This window comes from Dromiciops gliroides, chromosome 1 (genome assembly GCF_019393635.1).
Source record: "Dromiciops gliroides isolate mDroGli1 chromosome 1, mDroGli1.pri, whole genome shotgun sequence".
Lineage (NCBI taxonomy): Eukaryota > Metazoa > Chordata > Mammalia > Microbiotheria > Microbiotheriidae > Dromiciops > Dromiciops gliroides.
Window position 1 is genome coordinate 33,854,094 of NC_057861.1, and position 25,710 is coordinate 33,879,803.

At 53.1% G+C, this 25,710-nt stretch overlaps 1 protein-coding gene across 1 annotated transcript in view; it reads right to left on the reverse strand.

The window, feature by feature from the left end:
* Positions 1-25,710, reverse strand: part of NCOR2 (nuclear receptor corepressor 2) — a 267,801-nt gene that overhangs the window by 98,521 nt on the left and 143,570 nt on the right. Inside the window, 7 exon segments of the mRNA XM_043990128.1 lie at positions 1,859-2,031; positions 4,123-4,259; positions 20,669-20,888; positions 20,950-21,001; positions 22,377-22,563; positions 23,203-23,365; positions 24,815-24,881. Coding sequence (XP_043846063.1) covers positions 1,859-2,031; positions 4,123-4,259; positions 20,669-20,888; positions 20,950-21,001; positions 22,377-22,563; positions 23,203-23,365; positions 24,815-24,881 — 999 coding nt within the window.

Below are 25,710 nucleotides of genomic sequence, written 5' to 3' on the forward strand. Positions count from 1 at the left end.
CTCTGTGTGCGTGCACATGGGTATGCACAGTAGAAGTATGAGTGTATCTGCGTGTATGTTTGAATGCGTATGCATGTATGTGTGCATCATGTGCACATGTGTCTTGTGAGTGTGTGTATCATGTGCATACACATGCATGTGAGAGTGAGTGTGTCTATGTGTGTGCATGTTTGGATATGTGTGAGTGTGCATGTGCATGTGCTGGGACGAGCAGTCTCTAAATCCCATGCAATCAGCTGAATGAAACAATCAGGACCCCGCCTCAGGCTGCAGCTGGCATATTCCCGCCTGTGATTTCAGGGGTGCAGGGAGCCCTGGTAGGAAGCCACTCACTCCTAATGCCTACCACCCCTTCTCTTCAATCACATCTTAACAGAGTTTCTGGGGGACACTGAGAGCCTAAGTGACTTATTTGGAGTCCACACACTGCCAGTCTGTCTTGAACCCTGGTCTTCCTAGTTCCCAGTAAGGCCTCTCCGTCCTCTCTACCATTCTGTCTGACAAAGTGATTTCAGGGGCAGGGGAGACACTGACTAACATCTGGAGGTCTGAGGTCAGCTTCCTATCCGCTACTATTTCCTGCACACATCAGGCACTTGATAAATGCTGAAGGAAGAAAGGAATACAAGCGCAGAAAGCAGCTGACAGGGCTCAGGCACCGCTTTCCCTGTGTCCTCTATTTGTCCAAGGGGCCACTGGTGGGGCAGAGGTGGGGGGAAGGAAAGGCGAGGCCAGGGCCGGGAGAGACAACAAGCCCATTAGCCCCTTCCCCTCTGTGGAGCTCAGTGTCCATCCCTTTGCAGAGGACACGTTACTTGGCAGTTCAGCCAGTGGCAGAACAGGGATTAGAACTCTGCTCTCTTGCCTCCTACCTAAGATTCCTTCCTGCCAGCAGGCCCCAATCATAGCTCTCTGAGGAACATAAAGGAAAAGGGCCTGGGCAGAGTGGGAGGTGGCAAGGAGGAACAGAAAGCCCCTCTCCTGATCCCGACACTGGGGGAATAGAGGGTGAGGGTCACCTCAAAGTTTTAACATATGGATTATTATTTGTCACCTACATTTCCCTAAACACCCTCCTCCTGGCCAGGCCAGCCTCACAGTAGCTCAGTGGTACAGTGAATAGAGATGTTGGATCTGGACTCAAGACCTGAGTTCGAATCCTATCTCAGTTACTTATTAGCTGCGTCACCCTGGGCAAGTGGTCGCTTCCCCTCTCTCGGACTCAGTTTCCTGATCTGTAAATAGGGATAATAGCACCTACCTCCCAGAGTGGATCAAATAAAATAACATATGTACAGCACTTGGCAAACTTTAAATCAATATGCACATTCCAGCTCCAGAGATTTTTTATTCTTGTTATAACAAAGAATAAAAAAGAGAAAAAAAAACAGTTCAGCAAAAGTGACCAACTTATCAAGCCTGGCATTCTGCATAGTGTTCCGCAGCTCAATTTTTGTTACTACCTCCAGAAAAACCAGGCCCAGCTCCTCCCGCTCTTAGAAATGGATGCTCGGGAGAATCCCAATCTAGAAAGACAGGATTCCTACCCTGTAAGCCTGCTGTTGCTAAGTCCCGCCTTTCCCAGCCTCACTCTGCTCCCACGGCCAATGCCTCTCACCCCCAGCTAGTATCATTTATAAAGGCCAAGCTCAACCCTGGAAACAAGCTGAGAATGGGTGTGAAACAGTAAATATCCCATCAGACACAGCTGATGACTTGGTCGGCTTTGCTGACCTTTTTTTTTCTTTCTTAAAACAAACCAAAAAACCCAAACAAAACCCCTTTATGACCAGGGCTGTTTTACTGCATAAGGGAAGGAAATGAAAGAGATTTGAAGCCACCCCTACAAAAACCTCACCCAGTTCTGCGCTCTGCTGAGGTGTAGCCGCCTCTTCGTTGTTCGCCTCGTTGGCCATTGAGCGGGTGATGCGGCCTTTGCGTCTGCCCTGGCTGTTGGCAGTTTTTCGACCTTTGGAAGTGACTGCCTCCTTTTCATCATTGTCCTCTCCAGAGGTGTCATCTGTCTTCTCCCTAATGAGGAGTCAGGAAGAGAAAGGAGGCTTTATGTCAGTCATGAAAAAAACACAAAGGCCAGGCAGGTCTTAAAAAAAAAGCAGGCTATAGAAAAATCTCAACAACAACAACAACAACTGACCACCAGCATTGATACAGCCCTTTAAGATTTGCAAAGCACCTTACAAATATTCTCATTCTACCCTGAGAACACCCCTGGTCGTCCAGAGCTCTGCCCACTGTGCTGCCCAGCTGATTCTGGACAGGTGCCAATTCTCGTATGCTAAGGACCCATCTGCCCCTGTGGTGCTGAAAGGACATGAAGACTTGGGTGTGGCTCGCTGTCCTGACCTGTCACATCTTCGGGACTCAGTTTCCTTGACTGTCAAATGAAGCCTTTGGACAAGATCTTCTCCCAGCCGCCTTCCAGCGTTCAGTGTCTGATTCTGGGTATTCATGTAGGCAGATGCTTTTTCCAAGGATGAACAGCAAGGCTCCTCTCCCCACCCCCCTAACTTCCACACCTCACATTCAAAGGTGACAAACACTTGTTCAGTGCCTCCCATCTGCTGGGCACTGCCCTCAGGAAGCTTACAGTCTGCCCAGCCGGCACGTCCAGGACTGCCTCATCTTCTGGGAAGCCCGATTTTGATCGGGAAGGCACTTCAGAGGTCGTCCTTCACTCCCGGCCACTTAGGGCCAACAGAGCTGGACTGGAACACTGGAGTGGGGGAGGGCAGGGCTAGGACCCGAGCCTCAGGCGGGCCAACTTCCCGGAGGGAGTTATCCGCAGGGGTCTCTGACAGCACCCGATGGGAGTCCGGGCGCTCTCACCCAATGCCCTCATCTGGCAGAGGAAGCAGAGCTTGATCTCAGAGGTTGTCTGCTCCAGCCCCCTCAGGGTTACCCGCCGAGTCAGCCAGAGAGTGGGCGTGACAACACCAGCACTGGAGGCTTTCTGGCCCATACAGAGTGTGCAGCTCCCCTAACTCTAAATCTATGGCCCTCTGGGGGCCTGAGCTTCATCCTCTTTGGAACAGGAAGGGCCCCTCTGACTCCAAAATCTATACCCCAAAGAATTCCTGGGGGGGGCTCAGTTTCCTCCTGAGGGGCTGGCGTCAGTGACCTCAGAGAGCCCCTTGGCTCCAGAGTTTGACTCCAATCCCAGGTTCTTTCCAGTCCCCAGAAAACCACATGAAGCTCGGCTGTGTCAGGGGGTGAGGACACGCAGCACCTGGGCAGGGGAATTGTTTTGGGGACCAAGACTAAGAGCCTATAGACTCCTCTCAGGGAGCTGCACCACAGCAAACCTGCTGCGGGAGGGTTTAATGCAGGGCCTGAGACTTATCCTGGGCTCCTCCTCATTCGTCTTCCTGAAAGGGCTGTGCTGCTGAGCGTCTGGGAAGACGTGTGTAATGAAGCCAGATGTTCTTTGAAGCTGCGGCCGGACCCATTACAGGGACCAAAGGATCTCCACCCGCCAACCTTTCCCTGCAATGAATCTCGCTGGGCTCCATTCTGCCGAGCTTGTGTCAGGCACCAAGGCCTCGCCTCGATCTGGAAGAGCTCAAGCTGACATCCATAATTCTGGAGGTGAGGGCTCCACCCTGGCCGCACACCTATTTCCTTCTGCCCTGACTCTTGTTAATCTCATCCTTGCTGCCCCCAAGGGGGGAGGGGAGGGAGGGAAGAGTTCCAAAGCCATTGCCTGGATTTATTAGTCTAAGAGGAGAGCAGGAATGAGCAATTCCCTCGGAGGCCTCTGGGGGATTTAAGGAAGGGAGGGGGGAAAGGTGGAGGAAGGCTCAGATTGAGACACTGGGAGAGAGTGGGGGAAGAGGAGGGGAGGGAGAGGAGACGTAGACATTGAGGGAGGGAGGGGAGAAAAGGTGGGGAAGAGGAGGACGAAGGGCAGGGGAAGGAGAAGGAGGAGAGACAGAAGAAGGGGAGGGAGGGAGGGAAAGATGGCCCAGGTGCAAAGGAAGGCTGCCTGGCCTCTCCCCTGGCCCGGCCGCTGCTCCCAGTCGCTCCCATCGGTGAGTGGCAGAGCACAGGGAGAGTCCTCCCCCAGGGTGCAGCCCCGCACCCGCACCCCCACCCCGGGCTCACTTGGTCAGCTCTTCTTTGTCGTTCTCTGCCTCTGGTTTGTCGTCCTCCTTCTCGGCCTCCCTCTCCTTCTCCTTCTCCTCCTTCTCCTCTGGGTTGCTGCGGGGCATCTGCTGCTGCTGCTGCTGCTGCTGCTGCTGCTGGGAGGGAGAAGGAAAGGGGACAGTGGTGAGGCTAGACTCAACAGGAGGAGGGGCACAAGCCAGCCCCGCTCTGGGAGGGCCAGGTGGCAGGGACTCAGGACACAGACCTAGGCTGGCCCTGGGCTGGGGACATGGGGCCAGGGGAAGCCTAACCCGGGGCAGTGGCCACTGGGGACCAGGCTGGCAGGTCAGGGAGGCCCGTGTGGACACCCGCTGGCAGGGCCTGGTCTGCAGGGGATGAAGGGAGTTTCTCTCCTGGCAGAAGGTTGGTCTGGCAGAACAGACCGTACACGACATTACAAAGGGTCACAGCATGCGTCAGCCAACAGGAAGAGGAGGGAGTCCATGTCCAGCGACCTTAATCAGGCCTCATCCCACTGTACCAAGCGACCTCTCCAGCCCTCAGCTAGGCCACACCTGCCTGCCTCAGTTTCCTCAATTGTAAATGAGGATCAAAACAGCACCGAGGTTGTTGTGAAGATCAGATGACACGATATTTGTAAAAGCCCTTGGCGCCATCATGGACGCCTGTCGCCTTCCCGACCCCTCCCCTTCTCTCCTTTGGCTCAAGTCCACTCAGGCCTGACCCGCAGCACTGCTCCCAACCCCCCCCCCCCAAGACAGACACAGAAAACACTACATGTGGCGAGGAGTTTTCTCATCCCGTGTAGTACAGTTCAGACACAGGTGGCGCTTAGTCAATGCTGGCTGGCATTTCAGCCGGGCTTCAGGGATATACCTGACTGGGAAGCACACCCTGAAAGCTGGGTGAGACCTCAGAGGCCATTTGGGTCCGTGTCACACCATACAAGTAATCGCCTCTGCCCTGCCTGGGGTTCCCCAATTATTCTTTAATTGACAACCAAACCCTAACTCCCCTGTGCTAAAGAGGGGAGTCCAAGCGACACAGAAGCGCCGGAAGCTCAGAGGCTCACCATCCAGCAGGGAACCCGATCTACCTCCTGGCCATCAGGAAGAAAGCACATGGGTGTGCTCATACAGGAAGCAGCCGCTCACACACGCCATCAGGAGGCACCTCGTCCACCTGAGACTCGAGTTCGAGGACTTCCGTCTGCCCTTCTGGGTAACGGGAGCCCAAGTGGAACGGCAGGTTCGGGGTCAATGGGAGTAAACCAACCAAGGCAGCAAGCACTCATAGACCACCTACTATGTGTCCAGAACTGTGCTAGACACAGGCACAGGAAGACAAGAGACGATCATCCTCGCTTCCACTGACAACATATTCATGGATAAATCAATATGGGCGATTCACCCAAAAGACTCAGTGATGGGGGTGGGAGGCAACAACTCAGGGAACGCGGGAAAAGCCCCTTGGGCAGGATGACCAGCCAAGGGGTTCTTACTAGATTGAGCCATATGGTCTGCAAAGCCCCCTCCTCCACCCTTTCACCCTCAGTGACCTGTCTTTCAAGGATCCATGACATCATCTCTCTTTCATATTCCTGCCACAGACCAAGATCAGGAACCCCCCCCCCCACAGAGACCCTCCCTTCCTTTAAGATGCTGCTCACGCACACCACTACCCCTGACCCCAGGAAGGCCCAATGTGCAGGTCACCATAAGCTGACCACAGCTGGCCCTTGCAGGCATGTTGGGGGGGTGAGGGTGTCTTCGTCCCCCTGGCGCTGGCCCCAGAATGTTACTGGGAGGGAAAGGTCAGTGCTCTGAGAACATGGACTCCAATGCCAGCCCGAGTGCCGTTTCTCTGCGTGCCCTTATCTCTTCACCTCTGCTGTGACATCATGAGAATGATCTGGAGGCCACAATGAGCCTCTGGCCCTGATTTGATGAACCTGCATATTGATTTTCAACCTTCTTACATAGCTTCCGGCAGTGTCCCCTGTGGTGTCCTGCTTTCGCAGCACAGCAGAGCAGCACACAGCAGGTATTTAATAAATGCACAGAAGGAACCTCTCTCTAATTCGGTAGATGACATCTGAGTGCTGCTCTAGGCTCCAACACTGATTTTTCTGTGGCCAGTCTGGTGCAGAGCCGTCCCAAGCTTAATGAGGCCAGTGCTTAGATGACAGGCTTATCGCCAGGCCCCCCCCTGGCTGCCTTTCCAGTGTGGAGAGGCCTGCCAGGAGCTGGGCACCTCTGGCACTCCCTGGGAGGAGCCAAGGTCATCCACATGCTCAGAAGAGGCATCGAAGGAGAGGGCAGTGTGAGAGCCCCAGGGGGCCACTAAACTGGACTGAGGGATCCATGCCCTTGGGTGCACCCCCCAGAAAGAGATTTGTCACAAGAAAATCCGGGAGCCCTAGAGGGAAGAACGTTCACAGTCTGCCCTATTTGGGGGCTCCGTTCACATCTCTTTCTCCTAACGTCAGCGTCCTGGAGATCACTGGCTCTGCAGACAGGGGACCTAGGTTCAGATGCTGCCTCCAGCCCTTACCACCTGTTTGTGTGTGACTGTAGGTAAGTCCTCAAACCTTCCTGGGCCTCTCTGCTCATCTGAAAAAGGAAGCTACTGGACAAGACACCTCAGAGGGTCCCACAATGCCCTGCTCCCCAACCTCTGAACGGCACCATCTGGGTCCACCAGCAGCCAATGTCCTCTGCACCCCAGGAGGATCTGAGCAGGGCCAGCACAGAAGGTGTCCCGTGCCCGCTGCCTAATTTCCTTTCAGCTCGGCTGCTTTCTTCCACGGCACACATGGCAATTGCTGGGCCTTATGGAAGCGCTTCCCAGACCGGACAGTCAAAGTAGCCCATCTTTCCATCCGGCCATGCGAAGAGAAATAAAGATAAATTGATAAAGAGGCCCTGAATGGGTGGGTACCAAAGGAAACTTTTGGGATGGGGGGAGGCAGGTAAAACAAACCCTGTAGATGAGTGAACACTGGCTCCTGAGTAACTTTGACCCCCCCACCCCCTACCCTGGCCCTGGCTCTCAAGCCAAGAGAAGCAAGCCAACCAAATCTCAGAACAAATAAGCCCCCCCCAAAACTGCACTGCATACCTGCCGCTCCGCTCCCCTCCCTGGCCCACACCTGGCTTCCTTCTGCTTCCTTCCATGGGACTGATCATTCAGGACTTGGCCGAGCACAGGCCCGATCTGCTTGTAATTCATGTGAAGGAGGGCAGGTGGGAGGAAGGGCCAGTTGGGAAGCATCAATCCTGTGATTAACAACAGGAGCCCATGGGCAGCTCTGGCCTCCACCAGCAGCCCGGCCTGGACCTCAGCCTTCTCCTTCCAGAGCGGGCCAAGCCAGAAGCCAGAGGCCTTGAGCCTAGAATGGGGAGGGTGCTTTGTCCGCCTGGCCAGACCTGCACTGCTTCCGCCCCATAGCTAGTACCTTTCCCGGCTCCAGACCACAAGACCATCTACTCTGCCCTCAGCTAAACTGCAGGAACTCCTGCTATGTCTCTGGCCCAAGAGTCAAAGGGCCTGGGTTCAAATCCCACCCCTGCCTCTCATTAACTGTGTGACCTTGCCTGGAGGCCCCACCAGGACCTTCCTGGTCTTGTTTCCTTAGATATCAAACGAGGTCTCTCCCAGTTCCCAGTCTAGGATGTTATAAGTCACTTATCCTCCGATTCCTATCTTTAAAATAAAGGGGTTTCACTGGATGCCCTCTAAGGAGGTGCCTATGATACCTGGGAGAAAATTGGGGGGATGGAGGAGGAGGAGGAGGGGAAGAACAGCAGCAGCGAGACAGTGAGTCACTCCAGGACCGTCTCTGTCTGAACTTGGTTAAGCAAACTCGGGATGAGAAGAATGGCCACAATCCCGGTGTGACGCCCAGAGCCGAGCAGCCGAGGCCTTGCCATCAGCTCCCTGGCCCTCAGTTCTGGTTGGGATTGTGGCTCCTCTTTCCAGATGAGGACCCTGAGGCTCCGGGAGGCAGGGGATGGGGGCCCAGAAGGCAGGCCCAGGCCTAGACAGACACAGAATCTGTTTTGTCCCCAAAATGATCCAGGTGCAGCCGCTCTGGCTGACATCTACAGAAGGCTCAGCGCTTTGCACACCTCTTTCCATGCACTGGCTCACCTGTGCCTCACTGCCACCTGGTAGGGCACCCAGGATGTGCGAGAGAAGGTCCTGAGCGCTTTGTAAATATCTCATTTGATCCTTGTAACCGCCTTGGGGGGCTATTGTTACTCCCACTTTACAGATGGGGAGACTGAGGCAAACAGGTGAAGTGACCTGCCCAGGCTCACACAGCTAGTAAGTGTCTGAGGCTGCTTTTGAACTCAGGTCTTCCTGATTCTGGGCCTGGTACTCTACCCACTATGCTGCCTTGTTACCTTTATGAGCATTATTTTTTTTTGTTTTTGTTTTTTTTTAGTGAGGCAATTGGGGCTAAGTGACTTGCCCAGGGTTGCACAGCTAGTAAGTGTCAAATGTCTGAGGTCGGATTTGAACTCAGGTCTTCTCAACTCTGGGCCCGCTACTCTACCCACTACGCCACCTTGTTACCTTTATGAGCATTATTACCCCCATGTTACAGATCAGGAAACAAAGGCTCAGAGAGGATAGGTGACTTGATCAGGGCCACACAGCTAAAGAGGATCGGGGCAGAACTAGAATCCAGGTCTCACCGGTGCCCAGTCCAGTGTTGTATTTATTCCACCTGTCACGTGGCCTCTCCATCTCACAGGAGGCAAGTTTTCCACTGATTCACCAAAGTCTGCCTCCTCTCCCCCGCCCCTCTGCACCCCTGGGGGCTAGGACAGAGATTCTGTGGACCTGCTTTCATAGATTTTCCTTCAGAACAGGTGCGTGTCACCTTGACAAGTGCACCCGCTGAGGAGGAATTCAGAGCACAGGCTGTGCATCGCCTCCTGGGCTGAGACGTGCAGATCAAGTGTGAGGCAGAAGCAGAAGGTCACCTTCCACAGGAAGCCTCCCCTGAGGTCCTGCCAGCTGCCTCGGCCTGCTCCCCTCCCCCCACTCCTTAGCTCACTTGCTGCATGGCGTATGCATGCCCACACTTGGTTAGACTATCAGCTCCTGGAGGGCAGGTACCGCTTCCTCTTCTTCTCCTCTCATAATCCCAGTGTCCAGCAAAGGACTCACCACAGAACTGGTGCCTAATTCATGCTTGTGGACAAATGGAATGAAGACTAGGCCAGGTGGGTCCTCCCCAGTAAGAGCGCCTCACACAACCATCCCGGGGGTGAAGCGGGCGTGACTGTGTCTCATCACCAGCCCTGTGTCCGCAGGAAGGAAACCTTGGGCTGAGACTGAAGGGCCGGCCTGTGCACACCCCCCCACACTAGGCACGTCCTCTGGTCTGCAGGTCCTGTGCTCCATAGAAATCCCTCCTGACATGATGAGGAGCTCAGAGAATTCAGAAAGGTCTCTGGGAAGGATGCCAGCCCTGTAGATTTGGGCAAAGGTTCTGAATGCGAGATTCGCCTGAGGGGCAGCCAGGCCCCGTCCCATGGTCAATAACTGTCTGGGGTATAGGATGGTCCCAAATCAAGGGTCTGTGCCTCTGACTAAGAGGCCACAGGCGGGGCAGGAGGTGTTGTCTTCATCTGTCCAGATTTCCTACGGGCATGGGCGGGCAGACCCTTTCTGAGCCACTTGGGTGGCTCTGGGAGGCAGCATGTTCAAAGGGAGAGAGCAGGGCCAGCTCTGGAGCCAGAGGCTGCGGGTTCTAGTCCCAGCCCCAACAATTCACTAGCCATGAGAGGTGGGCCTGCTGACCTTGACAGCCCCTTCTAAGAGAGCCTCTGGTCCAGGAGCCTGTGACAAGGCCCCAGGGGTTCTCCAGGAGGGATGTGAGTGGACCATGGTGACACCTCCAACAGTGATGACGCTCTAGAACCTCCCAGCACAAAGAATCCTTTGTCCTCTTTAGGGTGCCCTGACATCCCCCCATCACAAGAGAACTGTCCTAGGCCCCTTGGGGTTTGTCGAGCAACTCAGACAGAGAAAGACACCACAAGCATTATTCATCTCAACTGAGATGATGATGAAAGGGAAGCTCAGAGAGGTTAGGTGACTTCACAAGGGCCCCACAGCAAGGATGTGTCTGAAGGAAGACTGGGACCCAGGCCTTCCTCGCTCCAAGTCACTACACTGGCTCACAGATCCTCCTCATTCATGCCTCGTGGGGACTTTAAGGTCTACAAAGCATGGCTTGTCATGCATCTGCCCCCACCTCCCACTAAAACTGCCTTTCCTGACCCCCACCCCCCCCCCCCATGCTCTGCTTCCTTCTGCTGCCTACCGCCAACTGATCCTGCCTACACATGCACACTGCCTCCCTCTCGCATTAGCTGGGAGATGCCTGGGAGCAGGGGCTGGCTTTGCCTCTCTCTGTGTCCCCGGCACTCAGCAGGGGGCCCAATGCACATGATGTGATGGGGTGGGGGAATCCAAGGATGATTCTTTTCACTCCTCAAATGAGGAAGCTCAGCCCAAGTGGCTTTTGAAAATGAGATGACACGAGGTGTGAGGAATGCACTTTGTGGCCCTGGGACTACTTTGTAAGCATTACTGCTAATTACTGCTGATGGTGGTCATGGTGGGGATGGCAGAAGAAACGGTGCTGGTGGCAGTGGTGGCAGCAGCAGTAGTGGTTAGTTTCCCCGACTATATCACATGATCCTGCCCTAGGAAATGCTTTTCTTTTTTTGTTGAAAGCTTTAAGAACGGTATGTGTGGATTTCAGGAGGCATCTACAAGTCTGCCTGTCTGTTTGTCTGTCTCAATGCCAGGGGAGAGACTGGCAGCTCCACATGGGGCTGGGTTTGAGGGAGAGGGCCTCACTTCCTACCTCAGTTTCCTTATCTGTAAAACAAGGGAGATTCCTCTAGCTGCCCTCTAAGGTCCCTCCCAGCTCTAGATTTCTGAACACAGACATCTAAGCTTTTTCCAGAATTTGCTCCTGAAGGAGTCAGATACTGGGGTCAGGAAGTCCTGGGTTCAAATCCAGGCTCAGGCACTTGCTAGCTCCATGATCTCGGACAGGTCACCCTCAGCTGTTTCTTTTCCTGTAAAACACTGGGGCCTGAGGTCCCTTCCAGATCTGGGAGGACCTAAGAAACAGATGCAAGGACAAACCAGGCCGCAGTGCCCAGGGGTGGCGCAATGTCAAGATGACGCAGTGTTGGGTCCTTCTGGCAGGGGTACCACTCACCTCTGGCCACCCCGGATCACCTTTGCTGGTGCTGACACGGAGCAGAGATGTGGGAACCTGGAGTGCTGGCTCCCCACAGCCTGCCAGGGGCTTTCTTGTCACCAGGGTGCAGCTGCCCGTTAAATTGCTCTCAAAATAACATGGCCTTTGGGGTGCCAGGGAGAGCCCCACCCAGAGTCACTGATGCCCAGCCCCAGCCCCTTCCTGGGCCATCGCTCCACCCAGCTTGAATGAGCAAATTACGCTGGGCTCGTGGGTGTCATCTGTGAGCCGGTGCCCCTGGCCCGTGGCCACCACGACCTGTAGGATCCTCTACTCACTCATCCGTGGGCCCTCATATTTAAGCCTAGCTGCACACCGACCGGTGCCATAGAGCGGGTCCTCCTGCCACCCTTGGCAGTATGGGCCACAGGCCAGCCTTCTCTCCCCACCAAGCAGTCCACATTTATTATGCACCTGCCGTGTGCCAGGCACTAGGGGTACAAAGAAAGGTGACAGACGATCCCCACCCTTGGGGAGCTCAGTCAGCTGAGTTTTGTCCTCGTCTCTTGGGTGGGAGCCCCAGAAATACCTGTGCCCCTCACTGAGCCACATGAAACTCCATGCCCGAAGGGGCCCTCAGAAGCCTGGCCCGGGCATGAACAGGGCTTCCTTTTACGAGGATACGGCTGACCAGGGTCACCCAGCCCCGGTCTGCAGGTGGGCAACCACCACAACAAGGAGTGGCAGGTAACCCCAGAGGGCCCCAAAACACATTACAGGCGTGATCTCACTCGAGCCACACGGCCCTGGGAGGCTGGGGGTAGTGCTGCTCACAATGCCCATTTTACAGATGAAGAAACTGAGGCTGAGAATCAGGAGGCAGGACTGGAAGGCACAACTTGTTAAGTCCCAAACTCTACTCACTGCGCCACCTACGGGCCATGGGGAAGAACACACTCGATGGAGTCTGTCCAGCCATCCCTCCCTCCCTCTCTCCTCTCTCTGAGTCTCTCTCCATCTGTCTCTCTCCTCCTTCCCTCCCTCTCTCCCCCTCTCTCCTTCCTCCCCCTCCATCTCCATCTCTGTCTCCCCCACCTCTCTCTTGCTTTCCCCCCTCCCTCCCCTTCTCCATCCCTTTCTCTCTCCTCCTTCTCCCTCCCTGTCTCCCCCCACCTCTCTGTCTCTTGCTCTCTCTTCCCCCCTCATCTCCCTTAAATAAGGATACCAACGCTGCCTCCTGAAGCTTTCCTGCTGCTCATGTCCTGTCCAGGGCTCTCTCTCCTACGGCCCTTCTGCCTCTCAGGGGGCTGTCTCAGGCTCCATATCTCTATAGTCTTTAACTGATCCTTACATGGGAAGATCCAGAGGCTCCTTCCTTCCTACACGGCTTCTCTTCTCTGCCTAGTTAATCCCAATCTCTCCTTCAAGGCTTGATCTGAATCTCTCTTCCTATAATACCCACCTGTCCTGTGAACATCCTTCATTAAAAGGCAGCTAGGGGGCGCCATAGTGCATAGAGCTCCAGGCCTGGAATCAGGCAGACCGATCCTCCCGAGTTCAAATTCAGCCTCAGATACTTGGCTGTGTGACCTTGGGCCACCCGTTGGCCTCAGTTTGCTCATCTGTAAAAGGAACTGGAGAAGAAAATGGCAAACCACTCCAGCGTCTCTGCTAAGAAAATCCCAAATGGGGTCATGGAGAGTCGGACACAACTAAACACACAACATCTATTAAGCAGCTACTGTTTGCTGGGCACTGTAATAACGGCTTTGCAATTATTGTTTCATCTGACCCTCACAACGACCCTGGGAGGTGGTACTGTTGGATAGAACCCCCATTTTACAGATGAGGAAATGGAGGCAAACAGAGGTGAAGTGACTTTCTCGGGGTCACACAGCTAGAAAGTGTCTGAGACCGGATTTGAACTCAGGTCTCGCTGACTCCAAAGTGTGGCTCTCTACCGGCTGGGCCGCCCAGCTGTCCACATTTTGCGCATTAGATGTTGTAATAATTTGTGATCTGCTGCGGCTCCATCAAGAGACCATTTCAGCGCACCCTTGACATCACACAGAATCACAACACAAGCCAACGGAGCCAACGGACTGCTGGCTCTGTCGCCTCGATGTCACTACCTGCCTGCCCACCTCATAAGCCTCGAGCCCAGCTGGAGGCTCCCCCAAAGCCGCCTTCCAGCTCCTCTCTCATGGACACCAGGGCCGCACGTGGGTCGGCCCACCCCTTGCTCTCACTAAGTGGCTGGCCCAATGTCTTTTCCCCTATCCTTCGCACTGACAGGAGGCAGTGTGGCCTAAGGGAGGGCGAGTGGGTGCAGCTGACATCTGCAGGCTGGGTGATCCTGAGCAATAACCTCCTGGGGTTCCGGGCACCTCCTGAAGAGCCCAGGTTGCAGAGAAGAGTTTCCTCACCCAGACCGATGAAATCCCAGCTCTAGTCTCCACCTCTAGCCCTGTTCAAGAACTAAATAACTGAAGGCAACAGGGCATCCCAAAAGTCTCAGGGAAGTTTTAAGCTATTATACTTATAGGACACTCTGTGTAAGGTCAATCAGTCAGCCAGTCAATAAACATTCATTAGGCACCTACTATGTTCCAAGCACTGTAGTTAACACTGGGCACACAAAAAGAGGCAAAAGGCAACCCCTGCCTTCAAGAAGCTTGCAATCCAATGGGGGAGACAGCACACAAAGAACAACAGACAAACAGGCTATAGCCAGGACATATTAGAGATGGTCCCACCAGCACTAAAGGGGATCAGAGAAGGCTTCCTGTAGAAGCTGGGATCTTGGGTTGGGACTTAAGGGGAGACAGGGAGGTCCAGAAGAATGAGGGCTGAGAAAAGGCCACTGGCTCCTCTTCTTCTTCCTCCTTCTCCTCAGGGACACTGGGTACTGAGCAGGGGACAGTCTCAGCCTCCAAGTCCCCTGAGCTGCCGCCATCAGATCCTCCATCAGGACAAAAAACCTCCAAGTGTGAGCTCTCTCTTTGAGTTTATCAGAACCAAGGACAGCTTTCCAGGTCTTGTGTCTGACGAACGTTCAAGCCTGACATTAGCTGGGACAGAAAAGGGAGTCCCACCCATCAGTCCAAGTTCTGCTTGGTTAAAGTAGATGATAATAAACTGAACAAAGAAGGCTCAGAATTCTCAATGAAAATTATCCTTTTTTAAGCTGTTTGGAAAGAAGGTCTTCCAAAAGCCATTTGTACAGTTTTATATTTAATTAGGAAATGTTGGATTTTCCCTCATGTTGCTTAAAATCACGTTGGGTTTAAAAAATGAATAAAGATGTGAAACTTACAGAGCAAAAATAGAGGCCACTGGATTTGGTGACGAAGAGATTGTTAGGGACTTTAGAAAGAGTTTCAGTAGAATGACAAGGTCAGAATTCAGAATGGGTAGAGTTAAGAATAGAGGCACTGAACGGAGACGGCTTTCTCAAAAGGTGAAGCTACAAAAGGGAGGAGAGCTATGGGCTCAAAGTTAGTAGGGATAGACGGATCAACTGAGGGTTTTTTGAGGAAGGAGGAAGGATGGGAGAGCCATGGGTCGGCAGGCATGACTGTTTTGCAAACACAGTCGCATCTGACACTCGAAACATGACCCTGCAAAGTTAGAACTGCTAAAACTGGAAAATGGGATCACTGATTTAAAGCAGAAAGAGCCCATCGGAGCCACTTGCCTTGTTTTGCCACTGAGGAAACCAAGGCCTAGAGAGATGAAATAACTTGCCAAAGGTCACACACGTAAGAAGTTCCTGAGGCAGGATTGTAACTCGGGTCCTCTGACTCCAGCACCCAAATGTCCTTCCCACCTCACAAAGCTTTTATCCCCATTGCAGAGACAAGGCATCAGGGACATGAAGGAAAATGCCAAGGGGTGGCGTGTGAGCCTGAGTTTCTGACTCCCAAGTGCCTTTTCTACTACATGCCAGGTGTGTCACCGACCTTATCACATTAATCCTCAACAAGACAGAACAAATCTGGTGACTCTCAAATCTTAAATTGCTATGCAGACTTCACGCCTCATTATTCTTGTTTCAGGTGAGGAAACCGAGTCTGAGAAATGAAGGGCTATCTCAGGTTACACTGTGAGGAAGTGAGGACAGGGACCATGGTCACTGGTTCCAAGCCCACCAAGCCCTTCTGACCCGTCTGCCCACTTCTTTCATGACCTTCGACCTTCTTAAAAGGGGAGGTGTCGGGGGCAGGGGTCTCTTTTCAAAGCCAATTTGAACGGCCAGGCATGATGACAAATTCCCTGAAGGAGCCAATCTCAATATCTGCATTCCTTAAGTTTGGCCCCAGGAAATAGAACCACTGGGTTATCTATAGGGGAAGGGAAGAAGCATGTATTAGAGGCTAACTATGTGCCAGGCACCATGCTATCTGATAAGGGGAGAACTGGCCCAGAGATGAGGGGAAGGATTGGGCCAGAATTTCCAACCTGATTGAGATGAGGGGACCTAGTCTTTACTAAAAATGACTAGCTAAATAGAAGAAAATAAAGTCCGTTTGTATGTCCTGGAAATTGTTTGATGGCTGTCCAATGAAATGTGAAATATTCTTATTGCCATCGCCAAAATATTAAGTAAAGTGACTTTATGACAACTGAGATTTGGGGGGGGAGGGGACTTTATTCTGATGCTAAATTGTTTCAACTGAAGCTATAGATTAAAGAGGGGAAAGGGAGGAAGTGTTAGATTTGGCCTTTGGTTTTGATAAATGATTTTCACTGGCAGAACCACATGGTCAACCAACATTTCCAGAGCATCTCCGGCTGGCTGGGCACCTACTGCTGAGGATAATGGAATGATTCTGGATGCTAAAGGCGAATTATAGGGAGAAAAAAAAAGAGGAGCTCAAATTTCCTGGGAAAGCTACTGTTGACTTCTCAGTTCGTGGCTTTTCTCAAGGAGACCTGAACCAAGCAAACCTGCCACCCCCAAAATCTTCCTTGATATGAAGGCAGCAAGCAAGATCCACTGGTAGTGAGAGATTTAATTACAATCTGCTGCGGCAACATATTAAAGGTCATATCTGTGTGGTTGTAGAACTATATTTATCGGTACATGCCACTGCACACAGGGGTGTGGGGCTTCTGTATGATGGATGGATGCACTTAGGTTCATTAAAAAGCATAATTTTACCCTTTAAAATTATTATAGTTTTATAATTGATGCCTCTTTTGCATTGCGGACATATTGTTGGTCACGCCAATGATTTATTTAATACAGAGTCCTTGGTCAGGAATGTAACCCTGGGTAACATTGTTATTTTGGAAAATGTCGATGCATTTTCCAAACGAATCTGCTGTTTCTAGGAATTTACTGCAGCTACAAAGAAGGGACTGCATGTACTGTCTTATGCTAGTCGCTAATTCTTTCATGGAGAGGCAGTGTGGTGGCTTTGAACCAGGAAAGACCTAGATTTGAACCCTGCCTCTGATCCTTACAGTGTGACCGTACACAGACTGTCTAACCATTCTGGACCTCAGGGTTGTTGCAAAGATTAAATAAAATCATGCCTATGAAATGTGCAAACCTTAATGTCATATAAATGTAAGCTATCATCATTATTACCAATTACCATTACAGTTCCCCAACTAAACTGTCAAGTGATTGAAGCAGAGGGACCAGATTTCTTAGTTTCCCTTTTCTGCACAGTGCTGGGCGCACAACAGCCACACAATCGATACATGAAATGTTGTACCCTCCTCTCCTCCATTCACTAGTGGATTACAAGTTCCACTTTATATTTTAATATTTATAAACATAATAAATCTTTATCATAAGCAAGGCCTTTGGGGGGGAGGAAAGAAGAGGCTTTCCATCTTCAGTGCCTGGACCATAGTTGGCCCTTCATATTTGAGCTGAATTGCATATTGTTGGTCACCTCTCACATCCCTGGTGCTTTGAGCTAAACAGACCCTGCTTGCTAGAGATCTTAGAGTATGTGGTAAATGCCAAGGGAATGACCCCAACCATCCACCCTTCAGGAGGCCAGAGAAAGGAAGGCTCCAGTTGGGCTGAGGAGGAGGTGGAGCAGAGAGAATGTCTGGAGAGGAGATGGCCACTGGGGTTGGCATGAGAATAGATCTCCATGTCCTGGGAGGAGCCTTCGCTGGCCTATCGGGCCCTCCCCAGGTCCTTTTATCTGCTCTGTACGATCAAGAGTTCTTAACCTTTTTTTGTGTCATTGACCTTTGCAAGTTTGACTAAGCCTACTCTGAACCACACTCTAACCCCAGAAAATCAAACCTACAAGATTACAAACAAAACCACTTCGACTGGAATAGAATGATCAAAATGGTTTTCAAAGCCAAGCTGACGGATGCCAGTTTCAGAACCACGTGCCCCTGATGAGCACCATTGTAACCCGCTGGCCCAAATGCAGGGTGAAGATTTCTGAGAAAAGTCAAACTTTAAGGTACGACTCACCATGTATCTGTGGACACGGGAGTGCAGGGGAGTGTTTTGCTTCATGAAAATGAACTTGAACTGAACAGCACGGAGCGGCAGGTGAGCATAGGTTCCCTTGTGCATACTGTCTTGGTGCAGATGTGAGGGAGACAGGAACCTCATATTAAAGTTTAAGGGAGAATATTTAGGGGCAAAAGGGTAAGTGGTGAAAAAAAAATCTGACATCTATTAAAACCTTGTTAAGTTTGTCGGGGGGGGGGGGGGTTTGTTTTGAAATGCTTTCTCCAAAAGGCCCTTTGGTCTTTTGGGAGTCAGTTTTCTGACAAGCAGAAAGAAGGTCACTTGGAAAAGTCAGGCTTAGCCATAGATCCACCTCAGGACCAGGGGCTCCTGCCTCAGGAGGCAATACTCAGGGCAGAGGGAATCACAACATCAATCACCACTTCCGTCATGATTATAAACTCCTCATTTTCACAAAACAAAGTGAACTTGTTCTCCAGGTTCACCTTCTCTTCAAAGCCAATGTGGAAACGGAGACGTCCCTCACTGCTTTCATCAGGTAGGGATCTGTCTAAAATGCAACGAGACGCCCCTCCCAAAAAGCCAACGTGCCTGCCCCCCTCCCCCCCCCCCTTGCTCTTGAAGTCAGAAGACAAAGGAAGAGCAGAGGAGGCAGAGGAGGACAAGGGCTTCCTTGAGGCCGTGACCCAGCACCACTGACCCAAGGACTCACCAGGAGAGGACCAACCTCTAAGGCCCAACACCCTGCAGGGGGCTGGAAAGCTCTCCCAAGCCGGTCATCCAGCGTCCAGCCCACGTTAACAGCTGCTCCCTGTGGTAAATATTTTCCAACTGCTCCACAGTCTGGCTTGAAAAGCCCCCAACTCTGGGGCTTGCTAGCTCCTGGGGGCACTTGCTGCCGAACATTCTCCATCTCAGCCTGGCTCTCTTTGATGTGGTCTGGCTCATCTGGTGGTGAGGCCTGCTCTCCCTCTTGTCAGATCACATTATCTGTCCCTGATTGGGCTCAGTTTCTTTTCTTGGAGCAGTGGGGGCCACATTTTTCTTCTGGCAGATAGGAACGGTCCATAAAAGGTGACCTTTTCCTCTCTCCCCCACGTGTACCCCAACCTGCAGCGGACATTTATTAATGCTACTATGGCCCAAAGGGGGCAGGGCAAGAAATCCCCCTCTGGAAGGAGTGGACTCCAGGCCTTGGAGGCCAGGGGGAGGGTCATGCCCATCCTTTCTCTCCTTACCTTCACATCAGCTGAAGCCTAGGAAGGCAATTATAAACATCTGCTCACCTCTGCCTTAATTCTAAACAGAATCATAATTAACTAAGTCCCCAGTCCTTGTTTGCCCTGTGGACAACTAGCCAACTTCTCCAGGGGATCCATGCAACCCAGGAAAATCAAAACAAACCACAGATGCAAACCCCAAACCACCCTCCCAGCCCCTCCCCCCTCCCCATCCCAGCAAAGAGGGGCTCTGGGATGATCTCAGGCCATGGCCGACCATGTGTTAATTAGCCTGCCTCAGTGGCAAGCGCGTGCATGCACACACACACGCACACACACACAAGGCACTCACACGTGTGCCCGTGAAAGATTAAACACGGCCTTGAAGCAATCTGGCAGGGCTCGCTTGCCAACTTTCTCAGACTACACTGGAGTGAGCTGTCAAATGATTTCATCCACCAAGGGGTGGGGGGGCGGGGGGACTCAACTACACAGGACACCAGCAGACCAGGCCCTCGCTGACAAGTGCCTGACTCCCTCTTCCCCCGTGTGGGCAGCGGCGTGGAGAACACTGGGCATTGGGTCAGTCTGATCCCCGCCCCCGAGGCCACCCTGACTCACTCACACGGTGGGTCCCACTCACCAGTCACAGTGACCCCAGAAACAAAGTCAGTCATCTGAGGAAGGGGAGAAGGGCCTGAGAGGGAGGGGCAGAGAGGAGAAAGACAGATGGAGGCAGAGAAGAACTGAAAAGGGGGAGGGGGGAGACAGAGACAGGCACGGAGAGAAGATGGAAAAGACAGTAAAGGGGGGGGGGGTGAGGCAAGCAGAAAGAGAAGGCCAGAGACAGATTAAAGAATGCATGGAGAGAGAAAGCTAAAGAAGTGAGGGAAAGGAAACAGAGAGAGGAAGAGATACCTCTGTAAAGGCAGGAAGGGGGAAAGAGAGAGGGAGAAAAATAGAGAGCAGAGGAGAGAAAAGTGAATTGAGGCTAAGAATGGGAGAGGATGGAGAAAAAGAGAGGGAGAGGGAGAGGGGGGTGAAGGAGGGAGGGAGGGAGGGGGAGAGAGAGGGAGGGAGGGGGGGAGAGAGAGAGAGAGAGAGAGAGAGAGAGAGAGAGAGAGAGAGAGAGAGAGAGAGAAGGGAGAGGGAGAGGGAGAGAGAACACGAACAGAAAGAGAGAGGGAGAGAGAAAGAAAATGCAAGAAGTGAAGTGGGTGAGGAAGGCCGGCCCCTCCCATGGCTGTTTACTTCCTCTTTTGAAAGGTCCAGTGGGAGTTGGGGGGGGAGGTAGAGGGTGGGGGAGCTCCCTCCTGTCTTTGTTTCCTGCCCTGTGGAGGTCAGTTATCATCGTAATCATCTAGAAGGGCAGCAGGGAGACCCCCGCCACCAGCGGGCTCCCCCCGAGGGCCACCCCAGCAGCAACCCTGCCTCAGTCGCCCCAGGAGGCTGAGTCTGGCCTCGGGCCTCGCTCTCCAGGCTTGCTATGCCAGGTCCCAAACTGTCTCCGCTATCCCAGTTCCCGCCCCCCCCCCCAGGGGAGGGGGGGGTGGTGCAAATGTTCTCAGAAGGGCAGGCCCAGGGGAGGAGGGCCGGGGGTGGGGTGGACAGGGCCGGGGAAGCACTTACGCTGAGCAGGAAGCCCCCCTGCGCCTCACGGGTGCCTCCACTTCCACTGAGCCCCATCGGGCAGGCTGCGCGGCCGGCGCGGGCGCCTCCTCCTCCTGCTGGAAGGCCCGCACCCCAGCGCCGTCTGCTCCCATTCTCGGGGCTCCCTGCGCCTTCCTGGCGATTTGCATAGTTAAGCCGTAAACTGACCACAACATTCCTGCTCTGATTTTGCAATGTACTGGAATAACGCGGTCGCTCAGTCTATGAATCATGAGCTATAAAACCATCCTCCTCGTCACCGGGTGCGCTCGGGGCTGGCTGAGGCTGCCACCGTCGCCGACAGTGATTCATCTGGGGGGGGGGGGGGCGTGTGTGACACCCAGAGAGCCCGAGCCTCCCGGCTTCCGGATCTCAGAGGGATGATGGGTGACAGATGCCCGCCCTCATCCCTCTGTCCCCTCAGGTGGCCAGGCTAGGGGCCCTGCGGGGAGCCCTCTGCGGCAGCTCCTGCTACTGGGGAAGGATCCCAGTGGAGACCTCAGTCAAGGAGCTGGGGAAGGCGCCTACTGAGCGCCAGGCACCGAGCTCGGCCTTTACAGATGGTGCTCATCTGATCTTCACACCAACCCCAGGAAGCCCCACTCCAACATCTCCTTGCCAGCCAAGTGGCTGCGGTCCTGCACCAGGTAGCAGGTGTGAGCTCAGGCCCGGGAGCCCCACTTCTCCTGAGCTCAGAATAGGCCAGTGTGATAGTGGTGACTCACCCACCCTCGTAGGAAGCAGCACCGAGTGGCTTTTCCTGTCTCCCCTTAGGAAGACAAGCAGCCGGGTTGGGGTGATGCTGGGCTGTGGCTTTGTGGCACCCGGATTCATGGCCTGGGCCTCCACGCGTATCAAAGCCTGACCCTCCCCACCCAGGGACCCTCCCAACCATAATAATAACCAGCTTAGAAACCACCTTGAGGCCTGCACAGCCTCTGACATGTATCTAAGTCTTATGACCATGTTTGTGACACACGGACCACGCGCAGTATTATGCCCATTTTACAGATGAAGAACCTGAGACTTAGGACCACACAGCCAGCCAATGTCAGAAGGGAAAGAACAGGAATAATCATGACATTCATGGAGTGACTGAATGACCACAAAGTGCTGACCTCCCACGATCATATAGAAGGTCCACGATGGTCACTCAGGGAAGGCGATACCAGAGACAGGGCTTGAACCCAGGCCTAATGCCCTATCCCTACACTGCTCCCTCTAGTTTAAGATGTACGTCACACACGTTACATACAAGTTGCACACATGGTACCCATACAGAACCCACGTCTTATACTTATGTCTATGAGGACCAGTGGATGGCCATCAGGTAACCCAAGTCTTGGAACGCCATGCCCAGTCATCCCAGCATTCAGAGCTTAGCACCCAGGCTCACCTCCTCCATGAAGCCTCCCCAGACCCATCCAGTCCTCCCAACCCAACAGTGACCCTTTGTCCCTGAGCTCCCAGCAGTCCACCCTTGTTCACTATGTGTTCCTGCATATGCAGAGGGACAAATGAATGACCAAGCTCTAATGAGTCGCTATCACAAAACTGCAGGGCTGGAGGGAATGGAGGCCCTTTGACCCAACCGACACCTGAGAAAAACCCTCCCGCCCCTTACTGCTCTTCAAACAAGACGATCCATCTCCCGTCTCCCATCACCACACCTTTGCATTAGCCATACCTGGCACATCCTTCCTCCTCCTCTGCATTTCCTGGCTCCAGTCCCGCTGCCCAGCCTCCCAGCCTCCCCTAATGCCGGTAACCTCCCCAGCCGACCATCTCCATGTCCCCGGCTTATCTGTACGATAGCGTGCCATCTCCCTGTTAGGCTGTAAGCTCCTTGAGAGCAGGGGCTGGATCTGCCTTTCCTGGCATCGCCAGAGCTTAGTTCAGTGCCTAGCACACAGTAGGCCTTAATAAATGTTGAATGACTGATTGACAGCAATACTTAATAACTGCTTACTGACTGACTGTGGTTCTACATATCTCTGCTTCTGTCTCACCAGCGTTCAAGTGGATGGTCCTCCACATTTGGGAACACTGGTCTTGGGTTCAAATCCTGGCTCTGTGACATAGTGCAAGACCTTTGCCAAGTCCCTCAACTGGAGCCTCAGTTTGCCCATGGGTAAAACTTTGGTATCCCACTAGATGATCCCCAAGGTTTCTGCTAGCACTGGAGAGAAGGTGCCAAGTCTTTCTCTTTAGCATTTGTTTTTGGTTTTGTTTTTTTGGGGGCGGGGCAATGAGGGTTAAGTGACTTGCCCAGGGTCGCACAGCTAGTAAGTGTCAAGTGTCTGAGGCCGGATTTGAACTCAGATCCTCCTGACTCCAGGGCCGGTGCTTTATCCACTGTGCCACCTAGCTGCCCCCAAGTCTTTCTCAATACAGGCTTGGCCTCCCCATTCTGCTCACAGTTTGTCACAAGGACCATAGCTCTAAAGTGGGAGGGGGCTGAGGGGCCATTTAACAGATGAGGAAACTGAGGCCCCAAGGGACCCTCCCCACACTGATAGCTGGGGAGTCCTGCCTGCCCATTGGGGCAGTTGATGCTTTGGGCCAAGAGTCGTCCTATGCTCAGAGAGGTGAGCATGATTGGTTGGCTCCACCAGGGGTCCTTGGGACAGCCGAGTGGGCGGGCAGGCTGGGTCGGCTCCAGAGTACGCCCGGCCCCTGTAGAGACATTCCAAGGCCTGGGGTCTCCAGCTTATCCCCCAGATGTCCCTTCATCTCCTCTTTTCCAGCTGCACTTGATTTTTCTTATCAAATACTTCTTATCAAAGTTAATTTCCTTGCAGGGCCTTCTTCCATCCCAAACACTGAGGCTGCAACTTAAATTTATGGAGGGACTGGACTTTTCCTCCCTGAGCCCCAGGTCATGGGTGTCAGAGCTATGGCTGGAACCCTGGGCACCCAGAGGGATTCCCATCCTGACGGCTGCGATACCCAGAGAGGCCTAAATAGGGATGAGAAATGAGGCAGAGATGGAAAGGAGAAAGGAGGAAAGGAATAAGGAAGAGGAGAGACTTGGGAGAGAGACAGAGACAGAGGCTCAGAAAGAGAAGAAAGGCCAAGGGGAGCAGGAGGAGGAGCCAAGAGGGGCCTTGGTGCAGAAACAGAGAGGATGCCCTGGGATGCAGCCGGGAGCCGAGGGGAGGCCAGTCCAGACACTGCTCTGCCCCTCCACAGTCCCCGCACCCAGGCCTTCCCCCAGCACAAAAGGCCTAACACCAGCTGACCCCAAGCTGGCACGGCAAAAGATGGTGCTGGATGGGGGGCCGAAGGCCCAGCATTCAAACTCTGTCTCTGCCATTTCTGCAGCCTTGGGCATCCCTCGTGTCTCCTCACCTGCTCTTCATCTGAAAGGCCTGGCAGAGAGATGGCTGAGGCCACTCCTGACTCTCTCCCCTGTACTTGCTTCTTGGCATTTCCCCCTCCTCTAGGAAGCCTTTCCTGAGTCACTTCTAGCTGATCTTGCAGGAACCCACTCTGTCTGCAGAGTGTCTCTCCCATTAGACTGTGGGCTCTTCAAGGATGTGCCCTTGCCTCTCTTTTTGTCCCTGGCACTTAGCACATAGTAGGTGCTTAATAAATGTGTCCTGACTGAACTCTGCTTCACCTAAAGGTGAAGCAGAGCCCACACCTGCCAGTTAGTCTAGGCTTTTGCTCCCTCTATTGCCTCACTGGGGAATGATGGGATAGAGGAAAGACTACTACTGCCCGTGGAATCAGAGGATGAGAGTTCAAATCCTGACTTCTCCACTTATTTCTGTGTGACCTTGGCCAAGTCCTTACTTCCCCTGGACCACAGTTTCCTCAACCATGAAAACAAGAGTTGGCCTGGATGCTGGGCTCAAATCTTGAGAGGACTGAGGGAGCCTGGAGGCGATGCAGTTTACAATAAGGAAACTGAGGACAGCGAGGAAAAATGATGTCAGGAGGCGGGATCTGAATCCTGGTCGCGAGTCCAGACATGATGCTCTTTTTTCACACCCAAGTCAACGGTAGGAGGAAGAGCCTTTTCCAGAAGAGTCTGTCGGGCCAGCAATGGCAGGAAGGAGGAGTTAGTTTTTCTGTGGATCCTACAGACCTCCAATCCAACGGCCTCGAGATAGTCCCTACCTCAGCTCCAAACTGACACTCTTCACTAGCAGGAAACATCGCAGGAGAGATGGAGCAACCTGCACACCTGAGCAAGAAACAGTCACAGGTGGGAGTCTACGAATGCCACCCCAAATGCAGAAGAGCCTCCCCACCAGCCTCTGGTCTGCCATAGGGGGCTCTAGCTAACACCCTAAGGCCCTGTCCTCCAAGTACAACAACGGTGCCTTGGTATGTGCCACCTCCGCCCTGCCTCACACACCACCACGAGATCTACAGGCAGATCCACAGGTTTTCTAAAACCCAACAGAGATTAGTTTACACACACACTCGCACGTGTCCACATACACACTCACACACACACACACTCTCTCACACACATGCACACACTCTCACACACTCTCTCACACACACGCACACACACACACACACACACTCTCTCTCACACATGCACACACATACTCTCTCTCTCACACACACACACACACACACACACACACACACACACACACACACACACACACACACACACACACTCTCTCTCTCTCTCTCTCTCTCTCTCTCTCTCTCTCTCTCCCAGGAGCAGCCCTATAATCATATCTCAGGGTAACAGGACAGGCCACCAAGATGGGCCCTGCACTTTATTATCTTGTCACTGAGGCCAAGAGAAGGAATTATGGCCCAGTAATTCAGCTCCCAGGTATCTCTCCACATTCGTTCCATATTTATGAAACTGGGCAGAGGGAGCAGGCTGATCTGCCGTTCACAGAAAATCATTCCAGGTTACGTGCCATAAAATCTCCACCCCTGTCCGGCCTTCAGCCCAAAGCGACCTCATCTCTCTTTGGGCCAGACATCGGGGGGAGGGAGGGAGGGCCAGAGAGAGCATTCCACTCCACATTGGGATGCCCAGAAAT